The sequence below is a fragment of the Dysidea avara genome, chromosome 10, assembly GCF_963678975.1.
Source record: "Dysidea avara chromosome 10, odDysAvar1.4, whole genome shotgun sequence".
NCBI classification, from domain to species: domain Eukaryota; kingdom Metazoa; phylum Porifera; class Demospongiae; order Dictyoceratida; family Dysideidae; genus Dysidea; species Dysidea avara.
In genome coordinates, this window is record NC_089281.1 from 10282035 (window position 1) to 10303360 (window position 21326).

General features: G+C 40.9%; 1 protein-coding gene across 1 annotated transcript; it reads left to right on the top strand.

Moving 5' to 3' along the window:
- Window positions 1-294: 294 nt before the first annotated feature.
- Window positions 295-21189, top strand: LOC136237079 (exostosin-2-like). Its single transcript, XM_066027354.1, has 12 exons — window positions 295-804; window positions 863-1075; window positions 1771-2035; window positions 3702-3866; window positions 4738-4845; window positions 4896-5078; window positions 11262-11304; window positions 11354-11423; window positions 12804-12900; window positions 13064-13207; window positions 13261-13389; window positions 20850-21189. The coding sequence occupies exons 1-12, from the start codon at window positions 356-358 to the stop codon at window positions 21069-21071; spliced, it is 2088 nt and encodes a 695-aa protein (XP_065883426.1). The 5' UTR covers window positions 295-355; the 3' UTR covers window positions 21072-21189.
- The last annotated feature ends 137 nt before the right edge of the window (window positions 21190-21326 follow it).

The following is a 21326-nucleotide window of genomic DNA, read 5'->3' on the forward strand; positions in this document are numbered from 1 at the left end:
AATGTTTGTAGTCGACCAATTCTTCGTCTAGATTCAAGTGACGGCCAACCCATAATCTCTAGCATATCAGTTACACTGCTAAGTCTATTATAGTCAGACAGTGCCCACCGAGCAGCTCTACGTTGGACCTTTTCTAGGGACTTAACCAATGTCAAAGCCAGGAAATTCGTCCTCAGCAGTAAGCGAATACTGGCGGAGTATCATTTTCGCATTGTACCTCCACAAAGTCACAGACAGCTGCTGGAGAAGTTGGCGACTAGTTGGTACCACGATATTATTGTAGACTAATTAGGCGCCTGCGCCAAATGTTGGTTTGTTCTATTTACCAAGCGTTATGGTTTGATTTGTTAGCGGAATGGCCTCAAAGAGTGTTGCTAGAAGACTTGTTACTTTTATACTGATATTATTATTATCTATACTAATTCTTGGAATGTACTTTAATCCATTCCGTGCGAGAAGAGACGAGCAAAGTATTTTACGTGTTAAGAACTCAGATGGATCGGGTGTTCAAGTACGTTCCTGTACGGTTCATAAATGTTTTGAGATCTCCCTGTGCTCATTAAGTATACGAGACAGGGTTGGCGTGTATGTTTATGATGAAATGACGTTTGTGGACAGTCATGGAAATGCATTGAATGTCCCTTACTCGTTGGAGTATAAAGAGATGTTACAGGCAGTTAAATCAAGTCCTTATTATCAAGTTAACTTCTCAAAAGCCTGTCTGTTTATTCCACCTATTGATACACTAAGTCAACTCAGGATTAATACATCGGATGTTTCAAGGATTTTAGCCAGTATACCTGGGTATGTAACTACTCGTAGGTAGATCCATAGTTTCAGTTTGTATGTTGTTTGTTTACAGTTGGGAGGATGGGTCAAATCATTTGATAGTTAACATGATTCCTGGCTCCTCACCAGATTTTAATACTACAATAGATATTGCTTATGGTAAGGCTATTTTAGCCGGAGGTGGATTCTCAGAGAGATCATATAGGAGAGACTTTGATGTTAGTATACCAGTGTATAATGGTATAACTAGACGAGCTTATACTGAGACATCCACCACAACTTTTAGGTAAGGGGACAACCCAGTGTGTGTGTGTGTGTGTGTGTGTGTGTGTGTGTGTGTGTGTGTGTGTGTGTGTGTGTGAGTGAGTGAGTGAGTGAGTGAGTGAGTGAGTGAGTGAGTGAGTGAGTGAGTGAGTGAGTGAGTGAGTGAGTGAGTGAGTGAGTGAGTGAGTGAGTGAGTGAGTGAGTGAGTGAGTGAGTGAGTGAGTGAGTGAGTGAGTGAGTGAGTGAGTGAGTGAGTGAGTGAGTGAGTGAGTGAGTGAGTGAGTGAGTGAGTGAGTGAGTGAGTGAGTGAGTGAGTGAGTGAGTGAGTGAGTGAGTGAGTGAGTGAGTGAGTGAGTGAGTGAGTGAGTGAGTGAGTGAGTGAGTGAGTGAGTGAGTGAGTGAGTGAGTGAGTGAGTGAGTGAGTGAGTGAGTGAGTGAGTGAGTGAGTGAGTGAGTGAGTGAGTGAGTGAGTGAGTGAGTGAGTGAGTGAGTGAGTGAGTGAGTGAGTGAGTGAGTGAGTGAGTGAGTGAGTGAGTGAGTGAGTGAGTGAGTGAGTGAGTGAGTGAGTGAGTGAGTGAGTGCAGTTCTTGAACTGTATTGATCAGCGTGGGGAGACTGTTTGGATTTGTGTGTGCACATGCACACATGCACACTTGCACACATGCACATGTGTATTGTGTATACACATGTGCTTTGCGTTTCTTTTTCTGTTGACAGGAAACAGTATTTGACTATATTTAGAAGTCCATATCATTTACCTGAACTAATTGAGATCCTTGAAAAGTTATCACACGAGGAGCAAGTAATGAGTTTACACTCTTGTTCCAAAGGATTGTTATCAGATGATCAGCCATCCATACTTCATCAGTGTTTTGGTAGTGAGGTCGTTGATTATCCAGCCATCCTGATGCAATCAAGATATTGTCTGATAGTTCAAGAGCTTCGTTATGGTTCACATCAATTATTGGATGCCTTGATGACTGTAAGTCAGTTTGACTGGTCAGCTTTGTATGTATGTTCCGTTTGTCTGAATTGGATATAGGAGGTAATTGTAGTAAACTGTTCTGTGGTCAAGGGGACAGGACAGGACATTATTATTAGAGATGGACCGATACCACTTTTTACCGATATTTCCGATACGAGTATTTGTACTGAAATTATTTGCCGATACCGATACCGATACTATACATTGAAGCCTAGACAAGTTTATTATAGAAATTTCATTGTTGTGATACATAGTTAGCTATTAAAATATCACAGTAATTGATTGATCTCAGTTCAATCAAGTTTTAAAATATAACAGCTAAACATGATAAACATCATTGTGGATTACTAATTTCTTGATTTGAGGTAGTTTTCTTGTAAGCTTATTGATAAGGCAATTAATTTTTGTGGACAGCTGATAATTGTACAATGTTTGTTACAGCTTTTCAACCAAACTTTTTCATGAAAAAGCAAGCCAAGTAGTCATAAACTTAATTCTTGGGGAACAACTGCACTACCATTTAATTACAAAGGATTCACGTGCTCTAATATATTAGAATACACACGGAGCAATTGCAGCAATACTTGGAAAAGAGTAACAAAGGCTTTGTTTCGCTACTTTGTTCTGGAAACTTAGCTAGAGATGGTTTAATAAAAGTGGTGAGTGTCTACTGTGGTATCTGTACCTTGTATTACCGATACCGATCCGATACCGATACCACTGGTATCGGCATCGATACCGATACCAGTATCGGTATCGGTCCACCTTTAATTATTATGATGATTGCTTGTGTGCTTGTGTGTGTGTACAGGATTTAGCTCTAGTTGATCATGGGTATGCAAATGGTGTATAAACCAAAAGTGTGTGCAGAAGTGAAGATTCCTACAAGATTCTAGTTGTTAATTGATATACTTTATGGAAAACTATTCTGTTGTAATTTAAAACTCATCCTTGCAAAATTTCTTAAATCCAGAGATTTTATTTGCAGAAATATATTTGCACTTGACAGTAAGCACTACTGACACTATTGCAATCAATACATTTCTCCATGATTCCTACAATTACATAACTTATTTTGTTTGGCAGTTTTTCTGACCTGTATGTATACAGTACAGTAGTACCAAGAGTAAATATTATTTTCTCTTGGTAGTACTTATAATAGGGATCATAATGGTTTGGGTTTTTCTGGCCAACTTTACTTTTTCCTTCACAACAGCTCTAAACTAAAGAGCCTGAGCAACTCTTAACAATGAACTTAGTAACTATTTTGTAAGCTTTCTGTGCTGTAGAGGACCAAAAACAGAGCTATGTTGAAACCTTACCCCATACACTGTATGGCTGCATATTAACTGCTAGCACCTGTTAACATAACCAGGCACAGCCCAGGCAATCACTATGTGTGGCTGCAAAGACATTTCATAAAAGATAGAACACAGTTATATCCCGAGTGTTACGCTCCTTTGCGCCTTGCAGTGTTTATGAGCTCCTGGTAGTATTGGTTAGGATTATTCAAACCCAAAATGCCTGCAGAGTGACCCCCAAACCATTTCAATAAGCATTTTTCTATTACACATTGAAAAGTATGTGAATTTGTTGTCTTAAGGAGATACACATATGCTGATGATGCAGGCGTGTGTATATACAGCATCATTGTTCACTACAGGGTTGTATACCAGTGATTGTCACTGATGGTTATGTGTTGCCATTCTCTGAAGTGCTAGACTGGAGTAGAGCATCAATTAGAGTACACTCACATGATCTTAGCAAACTGTTCACTACTATACTGAGTAGGATTTCAACTGAACATGAAACTGAACTGAGAGATCAGGTTAGGATGAGTATTAATATAATCGTGGTAGATTGGAGTGATAGTTGTGTAGTACTCTCCAAAACATGCCACAGTATGTGTAAAAAGTTTACATGAAATTGTGCACTGTGGACTAAGGAGCTCTGCTGGCATGTTGTTGTTTACATACTGTAGTGTTAACCACAAAGTTCATCATAGAAACATGTGTTTTTTAAGTGTACCGTAATATATAGCCTGAAACAATTCAAATCAGTTTCTACAATGTTTCCTGCGGTAAATTAAAATCTTCCAAGCTAGGTTGCTTTCATGTTATTCACTTATTGCGTCCCAAGTCCAAGTAGTCCAGGGAACTAAAGGACATCCCAAGACAGTCCTGGTATTATTCACCTATAGTCCTGGTGTTATTCACCTACTATGAGTTTCAGTCTTTGCACATGCACTTAACAACGTGGCTATGACTGGAGTACAATCAGTACAAGTAAGTATTTACATTTGCGAAGATATTTGCAATGATTAGTTCAATACTACCCTTCCATAAGAAAGCACATATACATAGGTAGCTATCTTTTAAGACAGTGTGGTGGTGGGCATGTCATCACAACTATCTTGTTGGTGTATTCAAGTACTATGACAGTTTCTGGCACTGCAATTCTTTAACAAATTTGCTTCAAGGCCTACACTACTTGCATAACTTTACTGCAATAGTGACAGTTTGAGATGATTGCATTGCTTGAGTGCTTGCCACTAAACAAAAAAATGCATTGCATAATATTTCAAGGGGAATGCAGTGTATTGTCATGAATAGCAATCTATTTGCGATAATTGTGAAAATTTCTCTATAAAAAGAAAAAAACATGCTGTATGGTATTTATTCACTCATCAATGTACACAGGGATTATTTTTGTGGGAGAAATATTTCAGTTCAATGGGACGAATTATTATCACAGCCCTTGATATCATCAATGATAGGATATTTCCACATCATGCCAAGACCTATGAGGTATGCTATACACTTGGAAGACTTAGACATGTTCTTTTTTTTATTAATAGACATGGAACAATAATCCAGCTGATGTGATGTCAGCTAGTAAATTCCAGTACAACTATCTCAAATTACCGTTACCTGCTCCAGATGTCTCTCAAGGCTTTACAGCAGTTATTCTCACTTATGATCGTGTTGATATGTTATATCAAGTGATTAGAGGGATAGCCAAAGCTCCCAGCCTTGCCAAGGTATTGGTGCTGTATGTGTACACATGCGTGCGTGCGTGTGTGCGTGCGTGTGTGCGTGCGTGCGTGTGTGTGTGTGCGTGTGTGTGTGTGTGTAGAATTAATTCCCTTACCTATTGACCATTGTGATAGATAGTCTAGAGTTAGTAACGAAACGGAGGTTCGAAGCTATCCGAATGGACAATCTCGACGATAGCGGATCGATTCAACTTACACGTGTTCACTCTTCATGAAGCGCACTAATCAGCCTACAACAAACGTGATACATACACACAATGAATTACGTAATCACTACAACTACTACTAATAATAATAACATTGTCAGCTACTAGTTCTCGACATCCTCCAGGGGGCCACATAGTGTTCTCGTCCACTTTGAACTTGTTGCCTTCCTCGAATTGCTGCTTGACGGATGGGTCGAGTGTGTTTGGAACTACCACTTGCTGCTTCAACTGTGGGATTCTGGGCAACACTGTCTGATAACTTTTCCTTATGTTGGTAATTTTGCTTCTGAATGGAACTGGATTCTGCTGTACTGACTTCCAGGGGGTATAACTTGGTTATTGGACGGTTTTTCCTGCCAGTTGATGTTCTAATATTCGCAGCTCTGATGAGACCATCTTGTCCAGAAATAGTGTCCTCAACTACTGCAAGACGCCAAGTGAGACGGGGAGTATCGTCATGCACTAGAACAATAGCTCCTGACTTGATTGTTTGAACATTGGAGCCACTTGTTTGATGAAACTCTCGAAGCCCAGTGAGATATTCTTGCCTCCATCTAGTCCAAAAGTGTTGCAACAATGCTCCTTGTTTCTTAGCTCTTGTCTGAATATTGGTGTCTCCAAAGTCAGGATCACTGTAGTCGTACTCAGTAGTCACATGGTAGGGCACACAAGCAACTTTCCTGCCATACAGTAGGTGGGCAGGAGTGATGGGGTCTGGGTCATTTATGTCTGTGGGGGCAGTAGTAAGGGGCCGGTTATTAAGAATACCCTCTATTTCAACAATTAAAGTTTGAAGGCTGTTTAGTGTTGTGAATGCTCTCCCCAGGACCTTCTTCAAGACCGACTTTGTTAACCCGATTAGCCTCTCCCAGAAACCCCCAAACCAGGGGGCTCACTTGGGAATAAACTTCCATTCTACCCCAGTCCTAGCTAAGGTGTCTGTAAGTGAGGGTGAGGAGAATAAGGCCTTCAATTCCGCTGCCGCTGAAAGAAAGGTTGAGCCATTGTCTGACAATACAAGGCGTGGTAAGGACCTCCTGCTACTGAAGCAACGGAAGGCCTGTAGAAAGCATTCGACCGTGAGATCTGTTACGATCTCAAGGTGTACTGCCCGACTTACAGCGCAGGTGAATAGACAAATGTACACCTTGTGTTCTCCTCCAATGCCTCTCACATACAGAGCACCTGAGAAGTCGATCCCAGTGACTTCAAATGGCATGGATTGTTGTACACGGGCCTTCACCAGTGGGGGAGGATCCGGTGCAGAGTATGGTTTACCAGCTAATTTCTTGCAGGTCACGCACTTCCTCAGTAAGGATCTTATTCTTTGCCTTGCACATGGCACCCAATACATTTGGCGGAGGGATGTCAGTGTCATGCTAACCCCAGCATGGTATTGTTGCTTGTGTATGTGCCAGATGAGAAGGGAGGTAAATGGGTCCTTTTGTGGTAGAAGAAGAGGAAATTTAGCTGATTCTGCGAGCGGTGCATTATGTATTCTACCACCACAACGGATCAAGCCAGTGTGATCCACATAGAGTCGGAGCTGCCTCACCAGTGGCAGTCTTGATGCACGATTAGTCGACCGTAGACAGCTTAGTTCCTCTGGGAAGCACCTGTGCTACACATTACCCACCCATCGAAGATTGGCAATGGATATTTCAGATGGGGTTAGTGATCCTGTGAGCTTAAAGAGCTTTTGCCTGGTGTTATGGGCAAAACGCAGAACATACGCAGTTACGTCTAGCAGCTTGGTGTAGCTACTGTAAGCTGAAGGATCAACAATGTTGTGCAAGCCAGTGGTAGGTGGCAATATAGCTGTGTTGTGAACCCCAGCAGTTGATAGCGGGTCATCAGCAGTGACAGCTTGTATAATCATGGCTTCAGAAGGATTCCAGGTGGGCCACTTGGCAGGAGATGACAGCCAAGAGGGGCCATTTCGCCACAACACTGAATCGGCCAGTTGTGATGCTGTCAATCCACGGGTCAAAAGATCCACAGGATTGGAAGCTGTTGGACAATATTGCCATAGTGATGATTTGGACTGAATCTCTTTCACCCTATGTGCGATGAAAGGTTTAAGCTTCTTCTTGCTTTTGAGCCAGCACAGAACTATTTGGCTGTCAGACCAGTAGTAAATGGTGGCACTAAGCTTGAATGAATCCACCACAAAGGGGCCTAGGCGAGCTGCTACAACTGCGGCCGTAAGTTCAAGCCTAGGCAGCGAGTGTTGCTTGATGGGAGCTACACGAGATTTTGACATTACAAGTGAAGAATAGTTGCCACATTGGATGTAGACAGCAGCTCCATATGCCTTTGGGCTGGCCTCAGCGAAGACATGTAGGACAGCAGAAGAAAGGTCTGCTGCTTGGAGCATAGGTATGTACTGTCTTGGAATTTTTTGTTGTAAAGCAGTAGAGATATCTGTTGTTATGGTAGCCCATCTGATCTGACAGGGTTTAGCCAATTCCGCATCCCAAGATACATTATCTTGCCAAAGTTCTTGAAGTAACAACTTGGCAGTTATTGTTACTGGAGTGGCTAGACCAAGTGGGTCAAAGATTGAAGCTGTGTACCGCAAGATATCACGCTTCGTCACTGGAGTGCAAGTGGCAAGATCAGATTTGGAGTAGAGATACAATTCATCAAGCTGAACATTCCAGCATAGGCCAAGGACCTTGACAACCTCTTCAGTCTCAGCTACACTGTGCTGGTGTGCTAGATTCCTGAGCATTGGACTGTTAGACGCCCAGGTGCGGAGGTTGAACTTCGATAAGTTCATCAATGAACGTGACTCTAAGAAGTATTGAGTGGCCTCTTGTTCAGTGTCACAGCCAGTGACTACATTGTCGACATATAGACTGTCAAGGAGATTGGCAGATAGTGGTGTTTGATGCTGTTGTAGGTGAAAGGTGATAGCTGCATTGAGCATAAACGGTGAGCAGCTAGCTCCAAACAGGACAACCTTAAAGCGATACAGTTGAAATGTACTGTTGGGGTCAAGCGGGTTAGACAACCAGAGAAAGCGTGTATAGTCTCTGTCAGACTCATCAAGCTGTACATGAAGGAACGCTTTCTCGATGTCAGCAGACAGACCATACATAAACAAACGAAAGCGTAGCAGTATGGCACACAGATGGTTAAGAAAGGGTGGGCCTACCTGAAGGCAGTCATTGAGGCTAGGGTAGTGGGATGACTGCTTACAGCTGCAGTCATACACTATGCGGACTGGTGTGGTAGCCGAGTCCTTCCTAACAGGTCGATGGGGGATGCAATGAGATTGTTTGGTGTTGAAATCATTGACTCTCTCAATGAAGCCTTTGGTCTCTTGGTCAGCAATAATCTGGCCATACATGCTCAAGAGTTCTGGGGTCTTAGCTAACCTCTTGGCCAAGGATTTGGTACGCTTGGCACATATGGAGAAGTTGGAAGGCAGAGGGGGGTGATCCTCCTTCCAAGGGAATTTCAGGGACAAGGCTCCATCCGGTTGGCGCTTGATATTAGATTGCATGTAGTCTTTCAAGAAATGGTTATCACTGTCCATGGTAGTTGAGGAAATTCCAGTTGACTCTGTTTTCCAGAAGGTGTCAAGGCTAAGGTCATCTACAGCTGTAAAGTTTACTTGAATCAAGTTAGCAGCTGCTGATGGCTGCAGTAGAGGGCCAGACAATAAATAGCCTAGATGGGACTTGACAGCTGTAGGGCCATTGCCACGTATGACTTGGTCTTGGACAAATGTCCAATAGTAATCGGCACCTACAAGAACATTAATCTCGAAGTTGTCATCCTCTGTGACAGGGTGAGCTAACTGCAAGCCCTTCAAGTAGGGTAACTTGGTAAGCTCCATCCGCATGGAGTTCTGTAGTGGAGCCGCCAGCTGAGGTACAACCAAAACTGAGATAGGAATGGGGCTCTGACCAATTGTGTGTATTGAGATTGTAGCTACTTGAAGGAGTCTGGCAGAAGATGCACGGTTTCCAAAGGATGACAAAGATACCCGTTCTCTGTTTGTTGTCTTCAGGCAAAGTCTATCTGCGAGGTCCTGAGAGGTGAAGGAGCGCTGTGCGCCTTCATCAAGGAGAATGTTTCCTTTCGTGCTATACGGACCTGCAGAGACTGTGGCGATAGCAGTCTTCAGCAGGCAGGGACTACGAATATACTCAAGGGGGGTTTGGGGCCTAGAGACAGTGGTAAGTGCACTTGTACTAGCAGCAGGGGGGGCCTGCGGAGGAGGCACTGACTGAATGTGGTTTGCTACAGGGGCAGGGGGTAGCTGAGGGGTGCTAGGGGGTGGTGGCTGTGGATTTCTGGTTGTAGCAATGAGAGAATGACACAAGCTTGTGTGGTGTTTCTGGTTGCACTGTTTGCAACGTCTGCGGGAGGTGCACTGTGACACTCTATGGTGTGCCAGGCAATTAAAGCACAGACCTGCTCCCTTTACAATAGACGTGCATTGCTGGTGGTCTGTAACAACAGTGCACTGGTTGGCTGTGTGCGAGCCCTTGCAGTAGGTGCAAACTGGTTCCCTCTTCTCTCGTTGGCCTGCAGATTTAGCTGCTCCGGTGTGGAGGGATGCAGCTGTGGAGTGGAACTCTTTGTTAGAGTCATTAGAGTAATGTCCTATTTCAAGGACGCGGATTTCCTTAAGGATGCAAGCCATGACATCCCTGATGGTCCACTCACCACCACTATTGTCCCTAGCAAACTGCTTTCTAAGGTCAGCAGGAAGCTTTCCTAAGACCATGCGGGTCAGCATAGTACTGTAGGTGTCTGGAGACTTTCCCAGAGACATCAAAGCTCTCATGTGGCTTTCCAGCTTGTCATGAAAATTCTGTAGGCTAGTCAGGCTATTAACAGGTTTTGGAAGGTGCATTAGGGCATTCATATGGGCATCAACCAACTTATAAGGCTGCCCAAACCTTTCTTTGAGCAAAGCCACAGAATGTTCATAGTTCAGGTCAGTGAGCGGGAGGAGGTTATCGATTACATTGTATGCATCCCCTTGCAATTGTGCCCTTAAGTAATGGAATTTCTGGACCCCTGTTAAACCCTCATCGTTGTGGATAGCCGCCACAAAGGAATCCCAGAAAGTCTGGAATTGAAGTGGTTCCCCGCTAAATGTTGGGAGGGTAAGCTTGGGTAAGCGGCTTACAAACTGCCCCACAGACTGACCCACATTGCGTGCAACATGTGTGTGCGGCAATGAGTTACTCACCACTCCAGCAGCTGCTGTGTGCCCTGTTGATGAATAGTCCTGCTCATGATCAGCATTCTCTGGTTGAGTGTTATTGTCCTCTGGCTGTTGATCAGTACTGTTGTCAGAGATAGGACGGTTCTGAGAACTTCCTGAATGGGCCTTAGTCTTCGCTAGCAACACAGGAGAAATGGTGAACTTCCGCAAACTGGCCATGCGTTCAGTTAGGTTGAAGTGGTACATCTCAGTATCCCCAACTTCGTCTTCCAGTTCTTGTTCTGTTGTTAGTGCTGCTGCGATCGTCTGGTCCAGTTCTTCCAGTTGGCGTTTCTTCGACGAGACTTGAGTGAGGACGAGTTCTATCCCTTCCCTGTCTTCGGACGAAATCGATTCCCGGGTGTCGTCGGTGTAAGTTTCAGTGATCGCCTGAGCTTTGGTGAGAAGCTTGGTCACGAAGGAGCGCCCGCCACGTCTGGAGGCACGGGCGTGTTGAAGGGTATCCATTCGAAATCCCTGGTCACAGCACCAAAATGTGATAGATAGTCTAGAGTTAGTAACGAAACGGAGGTTCGAAGCTATCCGAATGGACAATCTCGACAATAGCGGATCGATTCAACTTACACGTGTTCACTCTTCATGAAGCGCACTAATCAGCCTACAACAAACGTGATACATACACACAATGAATTACGTAATCACTACAACTACTACTAATAATAATAACATTGTCAGCTACTAGTTCTCGACAACCATTTTATTTTGTTACAGATTCTGATAATATGGAATAACCTGGACAAGTCACCTCCTCCATGTCAGTGCTATTGATATGCGTATGTTATGTTGATTGTTGTCTCCTGTAGCTACCGAATGGCCTATTATTGGCAAGCCAGTGGAATTGATCCAGAGCAAGGAAAATAAACTAAGCAATAGGTTAGTTAGTTGTGACCAAATACCATATATATTGTATGTATGATAAGCAGTAGGTGTTTAAGATATCTCACAAATGATTAGCTTCAGGTATCTGTTACTATGATTTAGATGGGTGAGCTCAAGTCCAAATGTTTACTTCCAATAAAGTTTTTTCTCTATAGCAACATTGCAAGTCACAGAAGTGAGAGTGTTTTATCCCATCTCTTATAGCAGGATTTTTTTGAGGGGGGGATTTTCATGGATTGCCACCATCCAAAATTTTGAGGGGGAGAAAGATTTTCTCTTCTTCAGGGTCCATTATGCATTTAAAAGACCCTGAAACAAACAATACAATACAAACAATACTATATAATTGAGCTGCAAATTTCAAAGGGGATGTTTTTTTGTGAAAAATGTTTCCTGGAAAAGAATGCTGCTATACGAAATTTTGTCTATACAGTTGACAAAGTAGTTTACAAGTACTAGCAAATTTTAAGTTTGATTAGGGATCAAAGAAATAGGGGATCACCTACACCTGAAGATACACTAGTGGACACTTAATCCCTAATTCAGTTTATCATACAGTACAGTAGTACTGTATAGTAGGGATCTCACTATTGTAAAGAGCAACCGCACAAATTTGTATGGAATTTTAAAAAATTTCTATTTAACTGAATTTCCTACTAACTGCCTTCAGCCAAGCATAACTTGGATGAAGAGTTACATGTAGGGATTCAGTGATGGTCATGAGTTCAGTTATGAGCCTAAAGTCATATAAAATTAAGTACCAAGTATATTTAATTTGCAAAAACAGAAAAAAAAATCCTAGCAGGCTATAAAGCTAAAAGTATGCCCATGGGTTGGTGCAGCGAGGAGCTCATAAGCTGGTGCTGCAGATGCAAGCTTTCATAATTGTGGAGGATTCTTATAGTGTTACAATATACATAACATGTGGTGATTATTCTATTAGAGTATTTTCTGGACTGCTCTATTAGAGTACTGTATTTACTACCGTACCTTTAATAGTAGCTGCACTTGAGTTGTACCACAATCAATTTTGAAAATAAGGGCTTCAACGTTGTTTTTGAGTATCGAGTGGTGGTCAAATTTGAATATTTGCCGCAATGATTTTATGAATGAAGGTAATGAATGCCGCAGAGTAAATACAGTATCTCAATCTTTAGATTTTTTGGGGGAGGGAGAGGGAGGGGACATGCCCCCCTCTAGATCTGCCACTACACAATACTGTAATTACTTATGTCTGTTACTGCCTATAGTGCCATACACTTGTATCTGTTTTGTTACCTTAACCATTTAGCTCTTTTTTGCATGCTTTTTTTTATTTGAATATCATTTTTACTTGAATATCACTTAATTTACAAATACTTGTTTTTCACACAGGTTTTATCCTTACCCTCAAATAACAACTGATTGTGTCCTGTCTATTGATGATGACATTATCATGTTGACCCCTGATGAACTGGAGTTTGGCTATACTGTAAGAACACACATTACACAATACTACAGATAGCACATTATCAGGGGTCTTTTGTAATATACTTATTTGCATAGTTTGAAGCAGTTAGTTATATTTATATGCATACATGTTTAGTACAATGGTTTGTGTAACCACCTCATAACGTTCTGTATGTGTACAACAGGTGTGGACGGAGTACCCTGATCATTTGGTTGGGTTTCCTGGCAGAGTCCACTTTTGGTCACACACAGAGAACACTTGGAAGTACAACTCAGAATGGACTAATAATATTAGTATTGTATTGACAGGAGCCGCATTTTATCACAAGGTGTTGTTGAATGTGATCATGATTGTGTTATTACATGTGTGTTAAAATTGTAGTTTTACAATCACCTATATACACATCATCTTCCTAAGTCAATGAAAGATTGGGTTGATAAGAATATGAACTGTGAAGACATAGCTATGAATTTTGTGATCTCAAATTACACTGGAAAAGCTCCTATCAAAGTCAGTATAAAATATATGTGTGTGTATGTATGTAGGTATGTATAGTACTAGTATTCTGATTTGTTTCATATTCCTACTGTACCCTAGTTGTGTTATAAAAGCAGGCCTTAAGGCTGGTTTTCATATAGCCACAGACTGCCTGCATTATTGCCTGAGTCAGAGTGTCTATGGTAGCCTGCGACTTATTGCAGTTGGCCTGCAAAGGTATGCCTTATTTTGTTGCAACATGGCACGTTACAGGTGTTTTAGTAACACTCCATGAAGCATGGCATACTTGTAGGCGCCATACTTGGCTTCTTCATGTTGAACATTGCTGGTGTTTGCCTGCAGTGTTTGTTTCCATTAACAAATCGTCCTGCCTGTGATGCCAGAAGAGCCAGGAATAACTTATGGTGGCTGCGGCACAGTTGTTGCGATACCTGCAAGGTATGTTTACATATTGGTTAAAGTGCCCCCGTCATGACCCCGGCAATTATCGCAGACAATGCACAGGCAGTTGGCGGCTATATGGAAACCAGCCTTTAGAACATGAGCTTTTCATATATGTGGGTTTGTTTGTTTGTATATTTGTTTGTTTTTCCGTGAGCAAAATGTTCAGCTAAATATTGTATGCTAATAGCAGCCTGTATGTGAGCCATATAGAACCTGTATTGAATTTCTAAGTATATGGCATATGGTGCTTTATTTTGTGCCAGTTTTAAAAATGAGTGAAACAACTTTCTGAAGATATTGTGAATACTTTTCACAATGGTGAAAATCAAAATACATATTGCTAAGTGTGATTGCACAACCAAACATGGCACTTGAAATTGGCATCGTTATTATGAAGTCCTTTTGTCACATTTATGAGAAGTATGTATACGATAGTACTGTACATTAGGGATCATGAAGATTCTTGGGCTTTTCTGGCCAAATATATCATCTCAAAACTCACAATACCTTATGGTGCCTTGCCAATATTGGTATAACCAAGCCCAAAACTGCCTTTAGTGTGATCCAAAGTACTTCCAGTAGGTTTCTACAAAATTTCAATATTTTTTTTTATTTAATGGAATTTCTGCTGTTTGACTAGTTGACTTATAACGTACGTATAGGAAAACTACAAATTAAAAAATGTCATACAGTACATGTATCTCATGGCCTATGTTTTAAGATGGGAGAGATTACTTCAGACATACAGACCTACAAGTAATGATTGTTAGGGGCAACAGTTAATTATACACCTTATGAAATTCATATCTATATTTTTAATAGGTTGCAATTGGTGAGCCAGTGCCCCATCTCTTCCATCTTTTAAAGGCACTGATGTATTCTTAGCAGTGCTATCAGCCCGACTATGCAACACTGTATTTGGCAACCTGCTAGCAAGGTCTTTTAACTCAGGGTTTTCTGTTTCATTGATCAACTTCCAGCACCCATGTGTTAACATATGTACAGAACAAGATAACATGAACACATTGTCTTGAATATCACAGTAGGTTTTCACGGCCTATGTACACGCTAGTGCCCTTTGCCTTCTGTGACTATCCCAGGTATTAACACTGGGCTTTGAATTTAAGTTGTGACCCACAACACTGTAGCTCTTGAACTGTGACCAACACTGCACTACAACCCAATGAACTGTGGCCCAACACAGCATTACACTTCTGATTTGTCAGTATAGCGATCCAATGAACTGTGACTGACACAGTATTGCAACCCAATGAACTGTGGTCTACACAGTGTTTCACCTCTGAACTATGACCAACACAGCATAGTAATGCATTGAACTGTGATATGTAGCACCTCTGGGCTATGACTGGCACAGCACTGTACTGTTCATCTGAACTGTGGCCAACATAACACTACACCTCTGTGTTGTGACCAAAGTGTTTATTATTACATTATTTTATGACTACCTTGTGGCGCTTATGGGCTCATGTGTTTATTTATTTTACTTTTTAAATTTTTTGTTGATAATGTAGCTAGGGGCTTTATCTACTCAGCGTTGCATTGGAACCAGATAGTTAGGACTGGTTTGTTGGGCAATCCATGAAATAGGCTTGCACCTGAGCTCCCACGTAAAATTAGTCCCATCACCACAGGGCAATTCAAGATAAAGTCTGCTGGCTCAGTACCATTGAGAAACAATATGGGCCTGAATGGGGAAGACAGCCAGTGGGGAACAATGAGTGCCTTTGGCTCCTAATGTATGTCTAATCACTCTAGGGATCAAATTGACAGGTAGAAATAACCAGTTATTGTTCGTGCTCAAGTTACAGCTTTATCCACAGCTTCAGAACCCGGGGCCCGAAATCTTGTGTTGGATCTCTCCAGTTGAGTATTTACTGGGCTAGCAAATATATTGATACTGTGTGGACCCCAAATCTCATCTATCCAGGCAAATATGGACGGTTAAGCATGTAATCATCATAGCCTGTAGAACTGGCATCTGAGTATACCACACCATAGTAGCCACCACTTGGCCCTGGGAAATCATACCAGGAAGGAGGATTACCAGGAAGTAGGATTCTGGTACTGGATGCATCTTCTCCTTCTCTGCATCCTTCTTAACATCGTTTTAGCACGGAATTTGGCCCAGTCAATCTCCTTTTCATCTTCAGGGCCAGATGCTAACAGGTCCTCCTGACAATGGTTCTGTAATTTAAATGAATTATTGCTGTAGCCCAATTTTGCTCACTCACGTTAATGTGTCTATTTTACACTTTGGGCTCTTCAACACAACCTGCCATCTCCTTACTGGCATCCATGAAAACAGCCTACTGTATGTGTCACATAGACATCTATCTGGCTGGGGAATCTGTTTGTCATTCCTCTTTAGAGGAGGAGGGTACCACCACAAAGTAGCTTGTTCTTGGCCACAAACAAAGCCTCACCTATCCACTGCTGGACAGACTTAGTTCACGGAATTCTCCTGGTGCATGAGCGTAAGCCTTTCCATCAGTCTTAACAGGCTTAAATCTCCAGAGATACTCCATCTCTTCCTGTAGAAATTACAATCAGCACCACGTACTACCAAATGGTACACTCATCTTACCGTGAATTTGAGGTTTTCTTCATGTCCAGCAGTGGAGGGTTTGGCAATATCCACATTCAGTATATTCTACATACTCAGTACCTTGTAGTCATACTTTTATGATGGGTGTTTCAATACCTTTGCTGTGCTGGGCATAGTTACCACAGGAAGGGAACTGCTGCTGTCATGGGGATAAATTGACTGCACCATATGTAAATTTGGACAATGTCCTAACAGAATTAACAAGTTGTATGGTTTGAGATACTCTAATCGTTCAAGGATGGTCAAGAATTTTTTTAGGGCCATAGCCACTACATGGTAGTGGCTGTAGCAGAATTTTGTTTCTACCCCTAATACTACATTGTCATTTTATTAGGGCCTATAAGAGTTGCACCAACAGACAAGCACAGTTTTTTCCTATGGAAATATAAACATATAGAATATTTAAATATTCAAAGTTATTTGGTTCAATAGCATTTAGACCATTTGTTTTAGCCCTAATTTTCAGCGATAATATGATCAAGAGTTAATAATAAGAGAGGAGAGTGTCTAACGCTGTATAGTCCTGTAATAGATGATTGTGCAGAAGTTAAACGGCTTCCTTTCCGTGTAACATATAGGGTTCTAGTATTTGTTTGTTTCCTTACCGCAATTAGTTTAGCCGTACCGTGATGAATCCTCGAGAATATTCGAGGACTGAACTAAAGACTGAGCTGTATGTACAGGGAACAGTGCTCCTTCAATTCAAGATGCTCAATGGTAGGGTAACATGGCGACGCAGTGAAAATTCGAAGCGATACTCCGCCTTTGGTTCGTGTTTATTGGTTTCTCAGACGCTCTCCCCTAGAGTTATCTTCGAGGTTAACAGCTACACTTCTTTATGAAACAGAGCAATGCTCTTCGTGGTGAACTTGAACATCGAGTTGAACGCACGCCCTTGTGTCAGGGATAGCCTTTGTGGTTAAATGCGAAAATATACTAGCCAGTCTGTACGTTACACGGAAAAGAAGCCGTTTAACTTCTGCACAATCATCTATTACAGGACTATACGGCGTTAGACACCCTCCTCTCTTATTATTAACTCTTGATATGATGGTTAACAAAAAAAACACATAATTATATTAATACATTTGTACAACTGGTATTCCTGTCCATTATGATAATTCACTCCGTGAGTTCATATTCTCAACCTTGTCATGTGTACTTCAAAATGGCTGTCATATGTCACTGTATTTAGTCAATTTCATGTTGATAAGGAACCTTCTGCTACTTGACATTGTAGCAATGTGGGAAATTCCCTACTTTGGCATTACTCCACAATGCCAAAGTAGGGATTACATATTTTCTGGTGGTTGAATAAGAAAAGCTTTGCAGTATTACAAAACAAACCCATGATAGTGTACGAAGGATCTGATTATCCCAGAAACAGGACCTCTATGGACGTGCCCATTTCGGGTAAGCACATTATACTATAAAATGCATGATAGAAGTGGTAGCACATTAGAATTATTCTCGGAGCATCTTTTATTGCGTCGTACCAGATAAATCCGGTTGTAGCTATGAAAGGATTAACGCCATGTGTAAATGTCAAAAGTATAATAGCATGACTGGCCTACACCTGTATTAAAATCTGCAGCTGACTGTTTTATTAGGAAATTTTAAAGAGAAAAGTAGGAATTACTGTAGGAATTACTGTGCTCAAGATACCATTACAGTATGGATATATCACTTCTTATTGTTTTACTGTGATTTAAATATCATGCACTACTCCAGCTTGTTTCAGTACTTTTTATCAATGTGCTATGGTCCCTACTCTAGTTGAAAATTTCAAAAAATTTTGTGTACTTGTTTGTTAACTTTAAAAAAATATATAATTGTAATGACTGGTGAACCAAAGAAATGGCACCGCACGCCCCAGTTATATCAATTGTCGTCTGAAAAGTGAAGCATCCATTATGCTTCGTTGCCAACTATGTTCATTACACAGCAGTACGAATCAAGAACTGTTTGAATAGCGTAATCAAAGCAGCCACTATGAAAAATACGGACAATTTCCGTTACGAAGGGAAGCCATCACATGCTACCGCCAAATCGACACTTTTCGCTGTCAGCCAAGAGGAATGGGACACAAAGGAGAACACTGGTAAGTCCACGAAGAATGCATTGTACGCACTGTGGTATGCCAAAAGGCACCTTTCGGGCTGAAGCAACATCAAACAGTGAAAACATCAAGCCCGTAGCCTTAGCTGTTATCGAGTTACGCTTGTCTGAAGGCATCAGTCAGTCAGTCAGTCAGTCAGTCACTAGAAAATTCCGTTAAGGTTACGGGATAGTGAGCAACTGTCAAACAAAAATTTTATTACGTAATTAAGTTGATGTTGTGTTGTGTATCAGCTGGTAACAGGCTTAAATTGTTGGGAGAATAAGAGCATGCTGACTGGACAGTTACAAGGTACAAGAAAACACATGTAACAGTACAAGATAACAGAAACAACACACTTAGCAACTTTAAGCCATGCGTAATTTTGCTGACTAATGGTGATATTTTCCTGAACCAAAAATTAGGACTGTCAAACTAGTTGTTAACATTTTGTATAAACAGACTACTAGTTTGGTTTCTTGTCTAGGGCTTGATGGAGCCATTTGTTAGAAATAATGTTTCTAGTGCTTGTGATATCAATTTAAAAATTAATTTTGTGACCACAGTGTCTTGCTTTAGGCCATATTGTAGTCATATTTCAGCAACTATACACATTATTGGGGACCACCTATAGTATGTTCACGTTGAGCTGAACCCTGAAAAACAGTTAAAATTAAAAGTGGATTTTATCTCAACAGAGTTAACATTTCAGCCAACCAGATGATTATTGGTAACAACAAAGGTGTTAACAACAGACACATACAGTTTGACTCCATCAAAAGTTCGGGAAAACGCTGTAATAGACACTGTATTTATATGGCTTCTCCATAGGAAATGTATTGTGAAAATTTTTAATGGCCATAAATATGATGTCAAACATTTGAACAAAAAGATTTTGAAACATTTTTAGCGGGTCAAGCAGTACTACAAATGAGCCAAATTTCAAAATGGTGTGTAATTGCACCCATGAGTTATTAAATGTTTTTGAGGATTCAGCTCAACATGAACATACTATAGTACAGGCTAACTAGCCTTTTGTGGAACCCTTCTTTGGAAAAATTGATAATAAATAAAAATAAATAAATAATTCACAAATCCTCTTGATAGTCCCTCACAAGTGATGTTCTTCAGACCTCAGAATGGTTAGTAAGTTCTCATGGTTCTTCATTGGTCTGATTTTTAGTTCACAGTTTTCACTAATTGGCATGGGAACAACTCATGTTTCCATAACAACATTTGAATTCCATGTCGATTAATGAGAAGTTAAGAATGCATAACAATGCATTAAGAAAAATCAAACCCCTAATCATGAAAAATGATTGATAGTGTACATGTGGGGTTTACAGTATCCCGTAACCTTAAATAATATTTTTTTAAACTCCATAACAACTTGTTGAAAGCTTTTCAGGTCGATCTGAAGGCTTGTTTGGGCTTAGTTTACCTTACCAATACTGTCGTCTAGAAAAATTGAGGCTGGTTTTTGGGTGATGTTTTTTCATGGGACACGCCCACACCTTTTGTGGTCCCTACTATACAGTACTATCGTACTGTATGATTAGTGTTATAGTGAAATCTGTATAGAACCTTGGGACCAACCAAAAGTATCCTGATTATCTAAATGTCCTAAATTTCCAAGTCATTAGTTAGAATGGCCAAAAAGGTTTCTACACTATTTAAATACCAAAGGATGATGTGGGTGAGGATACCCATAAGCTTAACTACTGAAGCTACATGCTGAGGTAATTATCTGAGTAGCCAAGCTCTCATTGTCTGAAAGGCTCTAAAAAGCATAGAAACCAATTTCCGGCCCGTTCTAAGTGTTTTAGAGGTAGGGAAAGAGACAAACTGTGCATGCTAGCATTGGGATTTATCCTTAAGTCAAGTTGATTGTGTCAGTGCCACTGCACTGGCATGACATTCATAACTTTACGTGACAATAGTACCAGTATCAAGTAGTTATTATGTCGGGCAAGAATGACACTTGTCTTGTCCAGAAAGTAAGTTTTTAAGAGATCTCCACCCTTTCAACAATGTCACTAGTACATATAGAGTACATGGTTGTACTACCTCCATTATCCGGCCATCGATTATCCATTAGAGTAATTGAACAGGGCTAGGGCTATATATATATAGATGAATGGACTTCTATTATCCAAAATTTTTGATTATCTGAACACCCTTGGGGCCCAATGAGTTCGGATAATAGAGGGGCCATTGTAGGTTGGTGTATTTTTAACTTTTGAATACTTGTATAAAGCTTCTACTATACTCACTTTTACTAATGTACTTTACTGTTACATGTAGGTCACACCTAGAAAGAAGTTTAAATGTGCGGATTGTTCACCAGTTGGTTCTTTATGGTCAGATCCTAACCACTTCTTGGAGAGACATGAATGTCTAAAAGTATTCACTAATATCTATGGTAACATGCCACTGAAGTCTGTGCAGTTCAGAGCAGACCCAGTTTTGTACAAAGATGATGTTTCTACAGTACCAAAGAAATTTTCAGATATGGGCAGCATGTGAAACTCCACCCATCAAATTATTTCTTGTATATATAAATCAGACTATTTCCAGTCATACATTCTGTACTCATTTCATCACTCACTGTATTTTATCCATTACAATATACCATACCCATGTACGTGACATTCAAAATTCAGCGTGAGAAAAATATTGCGTATGTATCCATACTTATGATTAGGACGTTTTTACACATGGTTGGATTTATTGAGTCTTACCAGTTATTGGCCATTTGGTAGCCTGCAGCCCACTATTAAA

What these genes read in the sequence shown, in the direction of transcription:
- LOC136237079 (XM_066027354.1), top strand. Translation starts at nt 356, where the DNA reads ATGGCCTCAAAGAGTGTTGCTAGAAGACTTGTTACTTTTATACTGATA. An exon ending in ATTTTAGCCAGTATACCTGG is followed by an intron (nt 805 to 862) that starts GTATGTAACTAC and finishes GTTTGTTTACAG; the next exon opens with TTGGGAGGATGGGTCAAATC. An exon ending in CTGGAAAAGCTCCTATCAAA is followed by an intron (nt 13,390 to 20,849) that starts GTCAGTATAAAA and finishes TGTTACATGTAG; the next exon opens with GTCACACCTAGAAAGAAGTT.